At 38.6% G+C, this 14676-nt stretch overlaps 1 protein-coding gene across 2 annotated transcripts in view; it reads left to right on the plus strand.

The window, feature by feature from the left end:
* Positions 1–14676, plus strand: part of ITGA1 (integrin subunit alpha 1) — a 131104-nt gene that overhangs the window by 104185 nt on the left and 12243 nt on the right. For both annotated transcript variants that reach the window (XM_075183947.1, XM_075183936.1), the window contains exons 16-25: positions 512–678; positions 756–889; positions 1456–1566; positions 3877–3962; positions 5964–6099; positions 8160–8240; positions 9399–9475; positions 10625–10714; positions 10897–10999; positions 11819–11932. In XM_075183947.1, coding sequence (XP_075040048.1) covers positions 512–678; positions 756–889; positions 1456–1566; positions 3877–3962; positions 5964–6099; positions 8160–8240; positions 9399–9475; positions 10625–10714; positions 10897–10999; positions 11819–11932 — 1099 coding nt within the window. The remainder of the gene's footprint in view (positions 1–511; positions 679–755; positions 890–1455; positions 1567–3876; positions 3963–5963; positions 6100–8159; positions 8241–9398; positions 9476–10624; positions 10715–10896; positions 11000–11818; positions 11933–14676) is intronic.

A 14676-nucleotide genomic window follows, 5' to 3' on the forward strand; every position in this document is an offset into this window, starting at 1 on the left:
CGAGATAAAAGATAAAGAGATAGGTCTTGGGAGGTGAGGTGGATTAGTCTATCATCTGCATAGATGAGATAGGGAGACCGAATGAGTTTAGTAATTCTCCAAGAGAAAAGTGTAAAGATAGAAAAGCAGAGAGCCAAGAACAGAACCTTGAGGGACCTTGAAGGATAGTAGGAATGGAAACTTTACACCAATAATAATTGACTGTATTACAGTTTCCACTAGTAATACCACTTAAATGCTGCTCTCCGTGCAATAGCAGCACAAGTCCGATAAATGAAACATGACAGCGAGGTGTCTGTACTGCCATTGCCAATTTGGTGTTTAACCTATTGCCTTTTACTTGTTTTGGACCTTCAAATGCAGAAAAAAATATACTCTGGAGATCAAAGGAGAGCATCGTCACCCATGTCATCTGTATATACTAATAAACTGTTCCATGTTGATAGGTACACCTGACACGTTACACCAATGATGGTATTTATATTAGTTATGAGTTTATCACTTTTTCTAGGTCTCGTGATGTTGCAGAAGTAGAAGTAATCCCAGACTTTAACCCTGACACCATCAATATTGAAAAGAAAAATTGTAAACTCAACAACAAAGAAACCGTGTGCATTACAGCAAACTACTGTTTTAATATACACATAAAATCTGGTGAAAACAAACAGCAAACATTTGGTAAGTTTACAGGGAAAAAATACAATCAATAGCCCAATGTTTTGACATTTTTCTTAGTTTTATGTTTATTTCCACAGATTTGGAGTACAAAATTACACTTGATTCACATAGATTTATATCCCGAAGTCTTTTCAATGAAACCCACGGAAGGATTGTACAGGGCGATATCTCTCGAAGTGGCAAATGTGTGAACCACAACTTCTATATGGTGGTAAGTAATAATTTAGCCTCATTATGTACTTGACCGACGACCGGGAGTGACCGACGCCATACTAGTCATCCGGAGTTAGTGAGGAGACTGGACATTTAGCCAGTAGCATGGTCGTGGGATTTTGTAAATACATTTTTATGTTGATTTGCTGAAACTATCCCTCTTGCTGATTTTTGCCAGTGTGACATCCCTGAATAAAGTTCAGTAATATAGTTCAGAAAAACTGTATGAGCATCATCTCTTTGCCGTGCTTATCACACCTTGTCAATTAAAAGTGTAATGTATTAATAAGCCATAATACAAATTATAAAATATTCTCAATGGCGATGATCATCATCATCATTTATTTATATAGCACCAGCAAATTCCGTAGCACTTTACAATTGGGAACAAACATTAATAAAACAATACTGGGTAATACATACAGACAGAGAGGTAAGAGAACCCTGCTCGCAAGTTTACAATCTATGGGATGATAATGATTACACAGCACAAGTTTATATAACACTGTTCACACAATGACCTACATTCCATTTCATCTGTGTGTTTGTTCTGTTTCATTACAGGAGAAGCCAGATTTTTTGAACTCTGTTAATGTCTCCGTGGAATTTAATTTTAAAGATCCAGAAAAAGGTCCAGTTCTCAGCCATGAACGTCCAAACATTATTAATGCCTATGTGAGTACACAACCAATACTAACAAATATATGTACTATCGAATCCATATATATTACAACATTAAATACACTATAGTATAGATCAGACTGATACATTGTGTGATTTCAGTATTTTTAAAGGGGCAATGCCGGTTCTCATCGAAGGTAAGGGTTAGGGTTGGGGTTAGGGTTAGGAATAGGGTTAGGGTTAGGGGCCCGGCATTGCCCCTTTAAAAATACTGATATAGTGGTCGCCATTTGAAATGACGTCAAAGCAGCCTTCCGTCATTACTGGTGCTCCGGATTTCTCAGCACACTGTTGGGGACATTTTTGTCATTATTTAGGTCAATCAACATTGATTATCTGTCGGGCAAGTCAGTTTCTTGGTTTTTTTTTCGTAGTAGTCACTATCACTCTAATCAGCTCCGCAAAATCGTACCCCACCCCCAGATTGATTTGTGAAATCATATTAACTTAAATAGAAACATTATTTTAAATAAATATCCAAACACATTAAGGAAGTATATAATGAAGAATCTGTCGTAAATATAAAGGGTATGGTGAATATAAGGGCGATCCAAACAAGTATTTCCATGTCCCCTGCACTCTGGTACATAATACGATTAAAACACTGTGCACTAAGTTATACTGGTGTTATTATGTCTTGGTGGGTTGTATAATTGCACCTTCACAAAGGACATGTAAAGATCTACACCCTATTCTATATTATCAGGATCCATTCAGAATACCCTTTGTGTGACTTTCCTTAAATGGACATAACTACAAAAGTGCACCTCAAAGTATTATTATTATCATTCATTTATAAAGTGGCCACTTATTACACATCGAACAGTGATTGGACCATGATACAGGCATTATAGCAGTTGGCGACAGGTGACTTATTCTGTTGTTCTTAATGATTTCCCCAAGCCTAAAGTTCCCCCAGAGTTGAAACACTAGTCCCTCAATCCATGCAGGGCTAGCGCTGTGTCTCCTTCCTCAGGCGCTCTGAAGAACTGACCATCGATGGCTCCTCCCTCACGGAACTCCGTGTGCTCCTTAGTGGCAGAACTTTCAATGTCATGCCTCTGTCTCTCCTTATTCCAACCATACTTGCAGTAACCAGGCATGCTTCCCCTAACGCCAGCTACGATTATTATTCTACTATTCTGTTATATATCAAGAGTTCCTCACACCTTACACTGTAATCCCATTTGGGCAGGGTCATCTTTACCCTCTGTTTTATTGTATGTCATTTATTTGTATCATGATTGTACAGGACCACGTAATGTGTCTGTGCTTAATAAAAGGAAATCATAAAATATAAGTTAAGATCGTGATGATGTCATCATGGATTTATTAACGTAGCAGCAATAAAATTAATTTTATGTGCTATGTGCCCGCTTCCCCATCAGTGCTATGGGCCTTATATCAATTGTGACCTGGGCAACCTCTGTTCCTATGCAACTGCTTGACTGTAAGGTTACATCAGTCCTTTATCTATACAGAAAGCTTGTGGTGTCAAATGCATCTCTATATAAAGCCCATACATCCAAATTGTTTTCAGATTCTTCTATCAGTCAGGTTTAATCCATGCTTCACAAATTAACATTGCAAATTGGCCATACGTATACTCAACTACCATGATCTACTAAATCCCAAAACACTACCAAACATTGCAACACACTGACACAGGTGGTTGAATTACATATACATTGTGTATTTCTATAGTTATATCTGAATAAGTCAATATGTATCCCAACTGAGGGGCCTTGAAAGGCCGGTATTTTTGAACCGATGGCAATCGCAGTGGTAAATGAAACAACCATGGGGTGAAGCGGGTGTCAAGCTGTGGGACCTCCACCTCATAGCTTTATTAAACGACTCGGGGGTAAATGTATTAAACTCCGAATTTTGTAAGTCGCTGATTTTCGGTGACTTTGCAGGAGAAATTTACAATGACAATGTCTTTAAAGACAAAACCTGCCGTTTTAAATCTCCCCTGCAAAGTCGCTGAATATTGTCGACTTGCAAAATCCGCAGTTTAATACATTTACCCCATTGGAGTTCTTTAATAGTATCACTTTTTAATATACAAAACAAGACTTGTAAAGTAAATAAATAGCAAGAATTTTTCCCCAGATTCATTGGAATATATGCCAAGGCCCCAACTCCATGCTACTTTATCTTGTGTCTAGGTCATAATTGCACCTCTGAGTATGGATGGACAAGTCTGGTACTATTACTGTTATTGGACTTATTTTTCGATTACTGTTACTGAAATGTTTGACATCATAAAGTCTCTCTACCATTTTCTTGCTTGTTTTATAGATTCCTTTCACTATGGATTGTGGAGCACAGAAAAAATGTATAACGGACCTTATGCTGGATGCTCAACTAAGTATGGGTGAGAAAAGGTATCATAACATGTTCTTTCAATTAGAAACTGTTCTTGATGGGGGCCCGTCAGAGGAATGCTTAAATTAAATATGACAATGGGCAGCACGGTATCTGTACATGTAGGTACAGTATTTAAAATTAAAACCTGTTCTGCTGTTTTATTATTTGCTGACAAAGTTTGGCTCAGCCAGTTCAGCTTGGTGGCCACGTCCTTTTTGCTTTTAGCATTATACATGCATTCATACATACAAAGACAAGTTGATATAAACTTTTATACATACAACTAATCTCTTCCTATAGTACAGCTGAGACTAGGAGAGGTCTCTATTTGAGCGTCGCACTCTTACTTTTTGAATTTGAGGCCTCCTTAGGCCTCTGTTTCTGAGATGCTCCATAACCTCCATCCTCCATCACCACAGCCCTGTTGCCAACAAGCAGTACAAAATAAAATATATGCAAATCAACCTGCCCTGATGCAATAACTTATATTACAAATTATACATTTTTAAAAAACTTCGATATGAAGTGACTGTTAGCTAAAGTGCTGCCCCTGTCCACTAGCCAACCTGGGCTCGGGCCTATATAGCCTTACCACAAATCCAGGCCTGCTAGATTCTACTACAGAGACAGCACAGCTTGTACAAAAAAAATCTGTAGGAGTTACTCACACCCTTACACAAAGATGAACCTAAAATATAAGTTGCTTTATAAACAGGATTCTCAAAAAGTAATTAGTTATATTTAAAACATACTTGCCTACTTTTGAAGGCAGCTGTCCGGGAGGGGGTCCGTCGAGGGGGCGTGGCAATGTGTGGTGCGCCGTTAGGCTCCACCCCTGTCAATCCTAGGCAATTTTAGCCAATCGCAGCAGGGGGCGGGGCCACGATGCCGCATTTAGCCCCGCCCCCACAATCTTCAACAGCAGCGACAGCTGGATCCAGGATTTTTGCCTGCTCTCTCGGGAGTCCGGGAGAACTCCCAAAAATTCGGGAGTCTCCTGGACATTCCGGGAGAGTAGGCAACTATGATTTAAAATGTTTACATAACTTATTATATTTGCAGTAAGTCTTTGATCATGGGGATGGTATTTTTCCTATGCACATCTAACTTCCTGTCAGCAAGTCTATTTAATTGTAAAGTATGACAGATTAGATAGCAATACTGATAGCAGTGACATGCTGACAGTGAGATGTATTTAACAATGTCAAACATTAGAACTCCTGTAATAATATGGGGACTTCTAGACAACATGTATTTGTTTTTTTAATTGGTTCAACTTGTATGTATGTTTAAGTTGCCCTTTAGATATAAATCTTACAGCACACGCAACAATATTGCAGCCAAAATCAGATATTTGGCGTGATATTACAGTATATGTAGCTTCAAAACTACCGGGACTGTAGTTAATGATCCTATTATAACCATATGTAGCCACCTTAAATATTAGAAATGAGTAAAATTGTGGAAAAATTATATGCAAATCTAATTCACGGTAGAACTGACTTTTATATGATCTTCAAGTTCCTGTTTTTCTTTGCATGTCCACAGAAGGCCATTCTGTATTTGTAAATTTATATACTGCAGAATTTATAGTCTATGAATGGTGCTGGGATGATGAAAGTTAATTAATTCTGCTGTGTGGGTGGTGGTAGGGTTGGAAGTCCAAGTGATGCTGAATGCAAAACGTGCAAAATCTCATGGCCAAATGTGAATGAGGAAAACAGTTTTAAAAATATATCTAGAATTGATCTTCAAATCCGTTGCACAGACATGGCCTGAGTCCTCCGAGCGGCCAGAGACATGTGTAGTTTCCATGGAAACCAATGCATAATGATGCCACCATTTTGTTTTTTGTGAACGTCCATTGTAATAAATTATTATAGAGTCGCATTTTATGTACTAGGTATCAGGACTTTTATTTTTGCATCATTGTATTACTGAAACAATATAGCAGCATGTTCAAATACATGTTTACTCTGTACATTTATTATTGTTTATTATTTCTACCTGTTTTACAGCTTTGACCAGGCAATTGTAAAGTATAGCAAAGACAAGTTCAACGTTATTGTGACGCTAAGGAACAATGAGGACAGTGCGTATAACGCCAGAGTAATTATGAAATATTCTCCAAATATTATACTGGCTGGAAGAGAGGTAAATGATGTCAGCTTTGCTCTCACGCTCATAAAACATGTAATTTGTAAAGAGTAGTAAAAATTATATTGAAAGAAAACATTTATAGTGCACTTTTTATGCTGCCATCTTTGAATACTGATCAAAATGTGCATTATAGCATACTTGCCAACTCATGGCAAGTATGATCTGGGTGCTGCCGAGGTAAGGTGGGCGTGCAGGGGGCGGGGCTCCAAACATCGTGTCATGACGCAAACGCGTCATTTCACGGCGGGGGGCAGGGCCAAATGCTGCGATTCCCAGTGAATCGCGGCATTTTGGATTTAATTCTGCCCACTTCAAGGAGACTGTTATACTCTCCCGGGAGTCCGGGAGACCCACCCAGAATTCGTGAGTCTCCCGGACATTCCGGGAGAGTTGGCAAGTATGATCATTATAGCATATTTGCCTACTTTTGGCAAGTTGTATCCGGGAGAGGGGCCTGTCTAGAGGGCAGGAGGGGGCGTGGTGCGACCAGTACGCAACATTTTGGCCCCGCCCCCACGACAAATATTCCTTTTTGTCACGAGGGCAGGGCCAAAATGACGCGATTCACCGCAAATCACATCATTTTAGCCCCACAATTGCAGGATGCGGGAGACTTGCCAGCTCTCCCGGGAGCCCGTGAGACCGCCCCGAATTTCGGGAGTCTCCCGGACATTCCGGGAGAGTTGGCAAGTATGCATTATAGTGAGGGTGGCATTATAAACAGCGTTATATGTAATGGGATCAAAGGGTTACTCCACCTTCAGACAATTTTATCTTGCAGGCAGAATATTTCTTTTGACCTTAAATATGACAGCAGATAAATTTAGATCTGTACATTGTAGTTGCAAAATTCAACAGATCTCTTGTCATAGCTATGAAAATCATCAAACCTGCCTGTAAGGCCCTGTTCTCTGAAGGCGGACCTCATCTTTAACACATACCACTATAAGATTTGTTCATAAACTTTTGAATAAATATTCCATGTATATCTATGTTGGAGAGATGTTTCCTGAAAGAGATTAGCTGTTTTTATTTTTGTCTGGCTCAATGAAGTGCTGCAGGAGACTAGCGCCCTCTGCTGAGGAATTAATGCACTGCAGCCCTCCACACTTGCCCCTTTTCTGTTATATACATGCCTGCCAAAATGCATATTTTTATACAGATGCTGCTTATTTTGAAAATAATATTACCAAAATCCCTCCACAATCCATTGCACAGCTGCACTTTTTTAAATTCCCCATAACATTTTGGCTGAGAGTTGATTTTATAATGCTGATACTAGTTTTCTTCCAAGTTGCCTATATTTGTTATAACTATTATTACTATTATTATTATTATTATTATTATTATTACTATTAGTATTATTTTTGACTCTACAAGGGTTATATACAACCTGCAAACTAGCGTGTTTAAGTTTGTGAGATTTCACCTATTTCCCCACGTAACACACAAGGTGCATACAAACTTCAAGTACTTATTACCTTCTTAATTAATTTGAGCTTTTCCTAAAATATTGCTAGACTGAGTCTCATTTAAGTCTTATCTAAGTCAGGGCTGTCAATATTACATGCGTCACATTTTCTCAATTTAATTACTCTGGTGCTTGTGTGCAAAAAAAATTCACTTTCCTTCATTGAGTGTGCTCGGAGGTGCACAGTGAGTCCCACTGAATGCAAGTATTTTTTACCAAGCCACCTGCTACGTCAGGAACAACCCCCCAAAATACACGCTCTCTGCCTTCTGAATCTCACCTAAACGTCTTGGCCAGGATAACAAAATCACATTTTTATATGTGGATGCAATATGAGGCACAGACGTGTCCTTATCCTGCACCCAGCTAGGAACCCCAGTCCGTCCCATTAGAAGGAGATACATTTTCCATCACACCCAGTTGCTGGTACCTTCGCCTGCTAAGCCCCGTGCGTGCTTGTCTAGTTTTCGTATTTTTTGTAAAAATGGTACAAGTACATTTATTATATATCTGAATGATTTTGGTTCTCTCTTTCTGGATAATAATTCTCCTTTAATGGCCAGTGCGTTTTCTCTTTTCACAGGATAAGCCAAAAGTAAGCTGCGAATCAGAGATAGATTTTGCATGTAAGGTTGGATACCCCTTTTTAAGGAAAAACGAAGAGGTACAATAATACAAATGTTTTTAAACGTTTAAAAATCCACATTAACCAAATCTTTACATATGACGATCATTGCCGTGCACTGGGGGGTGAAGTTATGTTTAGATGCACTGCAGTTTGTTTGTTTTTTTTAAAAAAAACAATTAAATGTCACCAATGTGCTTTAGTGTTCGATAAGTATTTATACTATAATAATTGAAATAAATTTAAACTAATCTAGTATAAATGAGATCTTGAAATTATTAAATAAAGTATGTAGGCATTAATAGATTCCACTGGGCTTTACAAACTATTGGATTGTTTAATATTTCTATATATTTTGGGTTTGAGTCCATTTTCATGGTTCCCACTGGCTGCCATAAGCATCGTACTATATAGCATCTAAATTGAATGTTTTATACAGTATTATCAATTCGTTTCTATTCCATCACAGCGACACCTGGAGAAATTAAGGGCCTAAATCATTAAGGAAAGTAATGCAAAAAAAAGGAGTAAATCTTCTCTGGGACAAACCATGTTACAATGCAAGGGGTGCAAATTAGTTTATTATTTTGCACATAAGTTAAATACTAGCTGTTGTTTTCATCTAGTACACAAGTACTTGATAGCTTTATTTGTACATTGAAATTTAAAGTTGATCTAACTATAAATCTGTCCACATATTTTAAATTTAGCTCCCTCTCCAATGCAACATGGTTTTGCCCAGGTGCAAAGTTACTCCTTTTTTATGCTTTGCTCTCCTTAATGACTCAGGCCCTAAGTCTTCAATTGTTTTCAAAGGAAACTGCAAGGTTCAGCTATATTACTGTATATAAAAATAGCTATTTATCCTTGGATACTAACAGACAGTTTAGAGATATGCTGATGGATGGTTTGTCTATAAAGCTTTTGAATAAATATTTTGGGGTAGCTTTATCAAACCTTCTAAATACAAAAAGTGGAGGTGTAGCCCATAACAACCATTTAGATTCTTTTATTTCTCTAAAAAATGATAGCTGGGATCTGATTGGTTCCTATGGGCAACACCTACACATCTCCTTTTTAGAAGGTTTGAACAATCTACCAGTTTTACTTATTTATAGCAATCATTGATACCATATTGTCATAATCTAGAATGTTATTTAATTTGTTCATTTTTCTTTCTCCCCTTTTTTTTTTTAGATTATATTCACAGTAACATTCCAGTTCAATGTTTCACACCTCTTGGATACAGTTTCTATATTTATTAATGCAACAAGGTATGCACCATTAACATATTGTGTTTTTTGTTTTAATTAAGTGTCATATTTACTAATACCAGGGCTGCAGTGCATGGTGGCCTCAAATATATATGATGATAATAATAATAATAATAATAATAATAATAATAATAATAATAATAATAATAATAATACCATATGGGGATAATAACAGCTTTCATAACATCACATAATTGTTATTAGAGTATTGTTTACACTTAATCCAACCTCCATTTTTAAGAGAACCTGTTATGTATTTACTTTACCCTTAGATTGATCCTGAACAGACTTTGGTAAATTGCGCTATTGGCTTGCTAACTGGTCTGTCTAGAATGCTAAACAGCTTGACTTGCTCGCTAATCTCAAACCAGCCTCACAACAGCGATGTTTTCCAGTCTACGTCTGCACACTAGAGCGCTGACGTGGATCACTAGGCCTGTGGGGACAGATTGTATCCTGGTACTTGGCGCACTGCCCATGCCTTTTAACCAGGGACAGGCTGGGATGGGGGGGGCAGACCCATAGTGACATTGTGACTTTGTGACTTTGTGTCCCAGTGTAGCACTAAAAGAAAACACACAGATTACGGCGAGCAGTGATTGTCGGGTTTTCTTGTAACCCCTGAACTGCAGGGTAAGTGGCACTCACCCTTCGCAGTTGTAGACATCATTTAGAGGATGAGTCCCATTCACCCTTGGAAGTGAAGGGGACACATTTATCAAGCTGCAGGTTTGAAAAAGTGGAAATGTTGCCTATAGCACCCAATCAGATTCTAGATGTCATTTTGTAGAATGTACTAAATAAATGATAAAGAGAATCTGAATGGTTGCTATAGGGAACATCTCACCTTTTTCAAACCTGCAGCTTGATAAATTTACCCCAAGGAGTTACTGCTTCCTTGCCACACCACATATAGGAAGTGTTCCTTCAGCAAACCTCTGGTGATTGCATGATCAACCGGGTCCAACTTCAAGAATGACAGCTTCTGGGTCTCAGGGCTCCTACATACAGGGGACATTGCTTGTGTCTGTGGTCCGTACCCTCAAGCAGTGCAGCCACTAACATTCAGACAGAAACACAAGCGTTTTAACAAAACAAAGCTCAAAAAAAATGGATGGAGACTATTGCAATTCTTCTATCCCATTGTAGTGACAGTGAAGAGAAGACTGAAACCTTACAGGACAACAAGATAAACATTACATTTCCAGTGAGATATCAATCCTGGCTGACATTTACTAGGTATTTGCAACATATTTTTGTTTATTCTTTTGTAACTATTGAATTTTTCACTTCCTGTAGAAAAAAACAGACATGTTTAATTATTTTAGTAACATGTTGAAACTATTTATTTTTATATTGTTCATGTATATTGTATTTTAGTTTTTGATTGTATGACATTTTATGTTTTTGTTTTTTGCAAGTTCTACAAAAGAATATCATGTTTCTATTGCTGCCAATGATTCAATACCTTCTGTGATTAATTCCACTGAGGAAATTGGGCCAGTAATTAATCTAAACTATGTGGTAAGTACTCTGTTGTATTCTTATCAAGGAGTAGATTTATCAAACATTCTAAACAGGAAAAGTGGAGGTGTTGCCTATAGCAACTAATCAAATTCAAGTATTTTCTAGAATGCAGTAAATAGATGATAGCTAGATTCTGGTTGGTTGCTATGGGCAACATCTCCACTTTTTCTTTTTAGAAGAAAAATCTATCCCTAAGACTCTTTACAGCAATGCACAATTATATTACACAAAGCAGATGAACTGAGGTGAAGAGGTGTGCTGAGGTTTTGGCAGGATACTAAGATTTTTTACAAGTTGTTTTATGGGTATTCAATACTATTTTGACTTCCACTGGGATGTGTAATAAGTTATTGGGACTATAGTTGAACTATGCCACACTAAGGGCCCCCCTTAAATGGATGAGGTTGGCATATTACATCCTCATGATACTTATAAGTGTATCAGTGCAATAAATATATTCTTGGCAATAAATATATTTTATGTGAACAAGGTACACACACTTGCACCCATTCTTCTTAACTTAGTCTGTTAAACACTTTTTTAATTCTTCTTTTTGACCCACCCTAGTGACATCCTTAGTGACGGCCATGATAGTTAACCCTTTCTACTCTGTATCATTATGGTCCTAATAATTTAATACTTGATATTTTTCCATTATCTTTACTTTTCATCTATCCCATTGACCTTGTCATTTCCCTCCCTTTGTCAAAATAAAGACTGTATTTACGATAATATATGTTTAAGCATTGCCAAGAAAAATGCCTATTTTAATTCTTGTAACTAAATGTGGTCTATAACTGTCATGTTCTCTTCCAGATTAAGAAAGATGATGACATTCCGATGCCAAGGGTTACGTTTCATCTTTCATTCCCCTTTAAAACTCCAGATGGCTCCTATCTCCTTTATTTGACCAATATGTCATCTTCGCATGTAAGTTTATTATAATATTGGTATACTCCTATTTTCTTAATAGAATTTTTTTTTAATAAACTGTATCAAACCCCCAACAATCCATGTTCTCAGAGTTCTTCCAAGCACAGATGCATTAGGATCTTTTTCAGAAAATATAACTAAGGACTTCAGCAGTAGTTATTTCAGACTTAGGTACCTCAGCCAGAAAAGTGCACAATGAGTAAACGCTAAAGATGAATGTGATCTGGAAATGATATTCCTAAAAACTGAACTTATTATAAAATTAACTCCAATTTGTTGGGTTGCCCTGAACAGCAGATTTCAAGTTTAGTCTGACAGGATGGACTTTTCATTAGGTTAAGATTTTAACTCTTCCATTCCCAGATAACTCAGCTCTGAGGGAAACAGTGGTGTAAAATACTGTTGTAAAATCATCCACAATAGTAATGTGAATGTAAGAAGGATTGAAAGTAACTAGGGATCAGCTGCTCCAGTGTAAATGTTAAAATAAAATGATATATAGATAATGTTGGGAGTTCTACTCCTGTGTGTTGGCCTTTATGCAGTTTAAATGTAAAGGTCAGTATTATTACGTTTTCTTGTTTGTTAATTGTTTAACCCATTAGTCCATCAATAACATCCTGGGACTTCAGGGAGATGATCTGCTCAGACATTTCTACACAATGTTTAATAAATCGCTGTGCAGTGTATACACGGTCCTGTATCCACTTGTAATCACATGATCAGGTTTGTTTCAGCTCTAACTAGAGATGATATGTCGGCTCAGGTTATAGCAAACAGTTGCTGTAAAAAAGAAAATGTACTTGTAGTGTCCCCCAAAGTCTACTTTACTTGAGAGTACCAACTAATACTCTACAATACTAAGTAGTAGAAAAATACGAAAAATAGGGGGTATGTTTACTAAACTGCGGCTTTGAAAAAGTTGAGATGTTGTCTATAACAACCAACCAGATTCTACTTATCATTTATTTAGCACATTCTACAAAATAATAACTAAAATCTGACTATCCTTAAATGTATCCTATTGCCAGGCCATTCTACCAGTTGTATGCATGCATTAGTCAGCTTGATAGATTTGGGCCTTCAGATTCACTAAGTAAAAAAATAAATAAATAAAAATTGAAATAAAAAAAATATATATATAAAATAAATTACATTTTAAAAAAATATTTTTTTTTCCCAATGATTTTGTTCTGTTGTCACCATCCAGAAACGCTGATAACAGAACAAGTTACACCACAGTACTTGATAAATAGGCTTCCCCATACATGGGGAAGCCTTCGTCTGTAAAACTTTCAGCCTTCGGAGGTTATCAATGGTTATTACCGGTGGGAACCCCTTTGATGTATAGGGCAAAGAGAAACTAACCTCTATCGCCATTGTAATCTCCAGTTTACGCCAGCATAAGGAGAATTTGCCCTTTCATAAATATGTCCCATATTACATAGCTGGTAAACTTGACAACAGACACGGGTTCGTTGAATCCAACCTTTGAAATATAATTATGTAATGTTTGCATGTCTTATGTTTTGTTTGTTTCCTCTCCAGATCTGTTGGTGTCCACTATTTTTACCATAACCTCCCATCCTGCTCTTAGCTCTGCACCCGTAGTCTCTTCTGTCTTTTAAGAACATTATAGATAATTTTCTTTACTTAGTCTTGGTCTCCATACAGTGTTCTCCCCAGAAAATGTTGCCAGCCAGGTGGCATTAAGTAGTAGCCGGTGGGGGCAGTTGTAATACTTTGTAATAATATTGAAAAATGTTGGAGGTTATTGCCCACAGCTGCCAGGACTGGGCAGACAGACCTCATGGGGCCCTAGGCAAGATATTGGTTTGGGCCCCCCCTGAAACAATCCATAGCATTATATTTTTTTAGTATAGCATATACTCCTATAGTTAAGTAGAAGGGTAAGCTATGTGCCGCCGCACATCACGCTGCTCCTCCTACATCACCATGCGGCCCCTCATTATTGTCCCTCTCATCACACTGCGCCCTCTCTGGCCAGCACCTTCACACATGCCCCCTCTCTACCCAGCACCTTCACACATGCCCCCTATCTGGCCAGCAACTTCACACATGCCCCCTCTCAGGCCAGCACCTTCACACATGGCCCCTATCTACCCAGCACCTTCACACATGGCCCTCTCTCTGCCCAGCACCTTCACACATGGCCCTCTCTCTGCCCAGCACCTTCACACATGCTCCCTCTCTGCCCAGCACCTTCACACTTGCCCCCTCTCTGGCCAGCACCTTCACACATGCCCCCTCTCTGGCCAGCAACTTCACACATGCCCCCTCTCTGGCCTGCACCTTCACACATGGCCCCTATCTACCCAGCACCTTCACACATGGTCCCTCTCTACCCAGCACCTTCACACATGGCCCTCTCTCTGCCCAGCACCTTCACACATGTCCCCTCTCTGCCCCGCACCTTCACACATGCCCCCTCTCTGCCCAGCACCTTCTCACATGCCCCCTCTCTGCCCAGCACCTTCACACATGCCCCCTCTCTGTCCAGCATCTTCACACATGCCCACTCTCTGCTCAGCACCTTCACACATGCCCCCTCTCTGCCCAGCACCTTCACACATGCCCCCTCTCTGTCCAGCATCTTCACACATGCCCACTCTCTGCTCAGCATCTTCACACATGCCCACTCTCTGCTCAGCACCTTCATACATGCCCCCTCTCTGCCCAGCACCTTCACACATGCCCCCTTTCTGCCCAGCAGCTTCACA

Source organism: Mixophyes fleayi, chromosome 1, assembly GCF_038048845.1.
Source record: "Mixophyes fleayi isolate aMixFle1 chromosome 1, aMixFle1.hap1, whole genome shotgun sequence".
In the NCBI taxonomy this organism is placed as follows: domain Eukaryota; kingdom Metazoa; phylum Chordata; class Amphibia; order Anura; family Limnodynastidae; genus Mixophyes; species Mixophyes fleayi.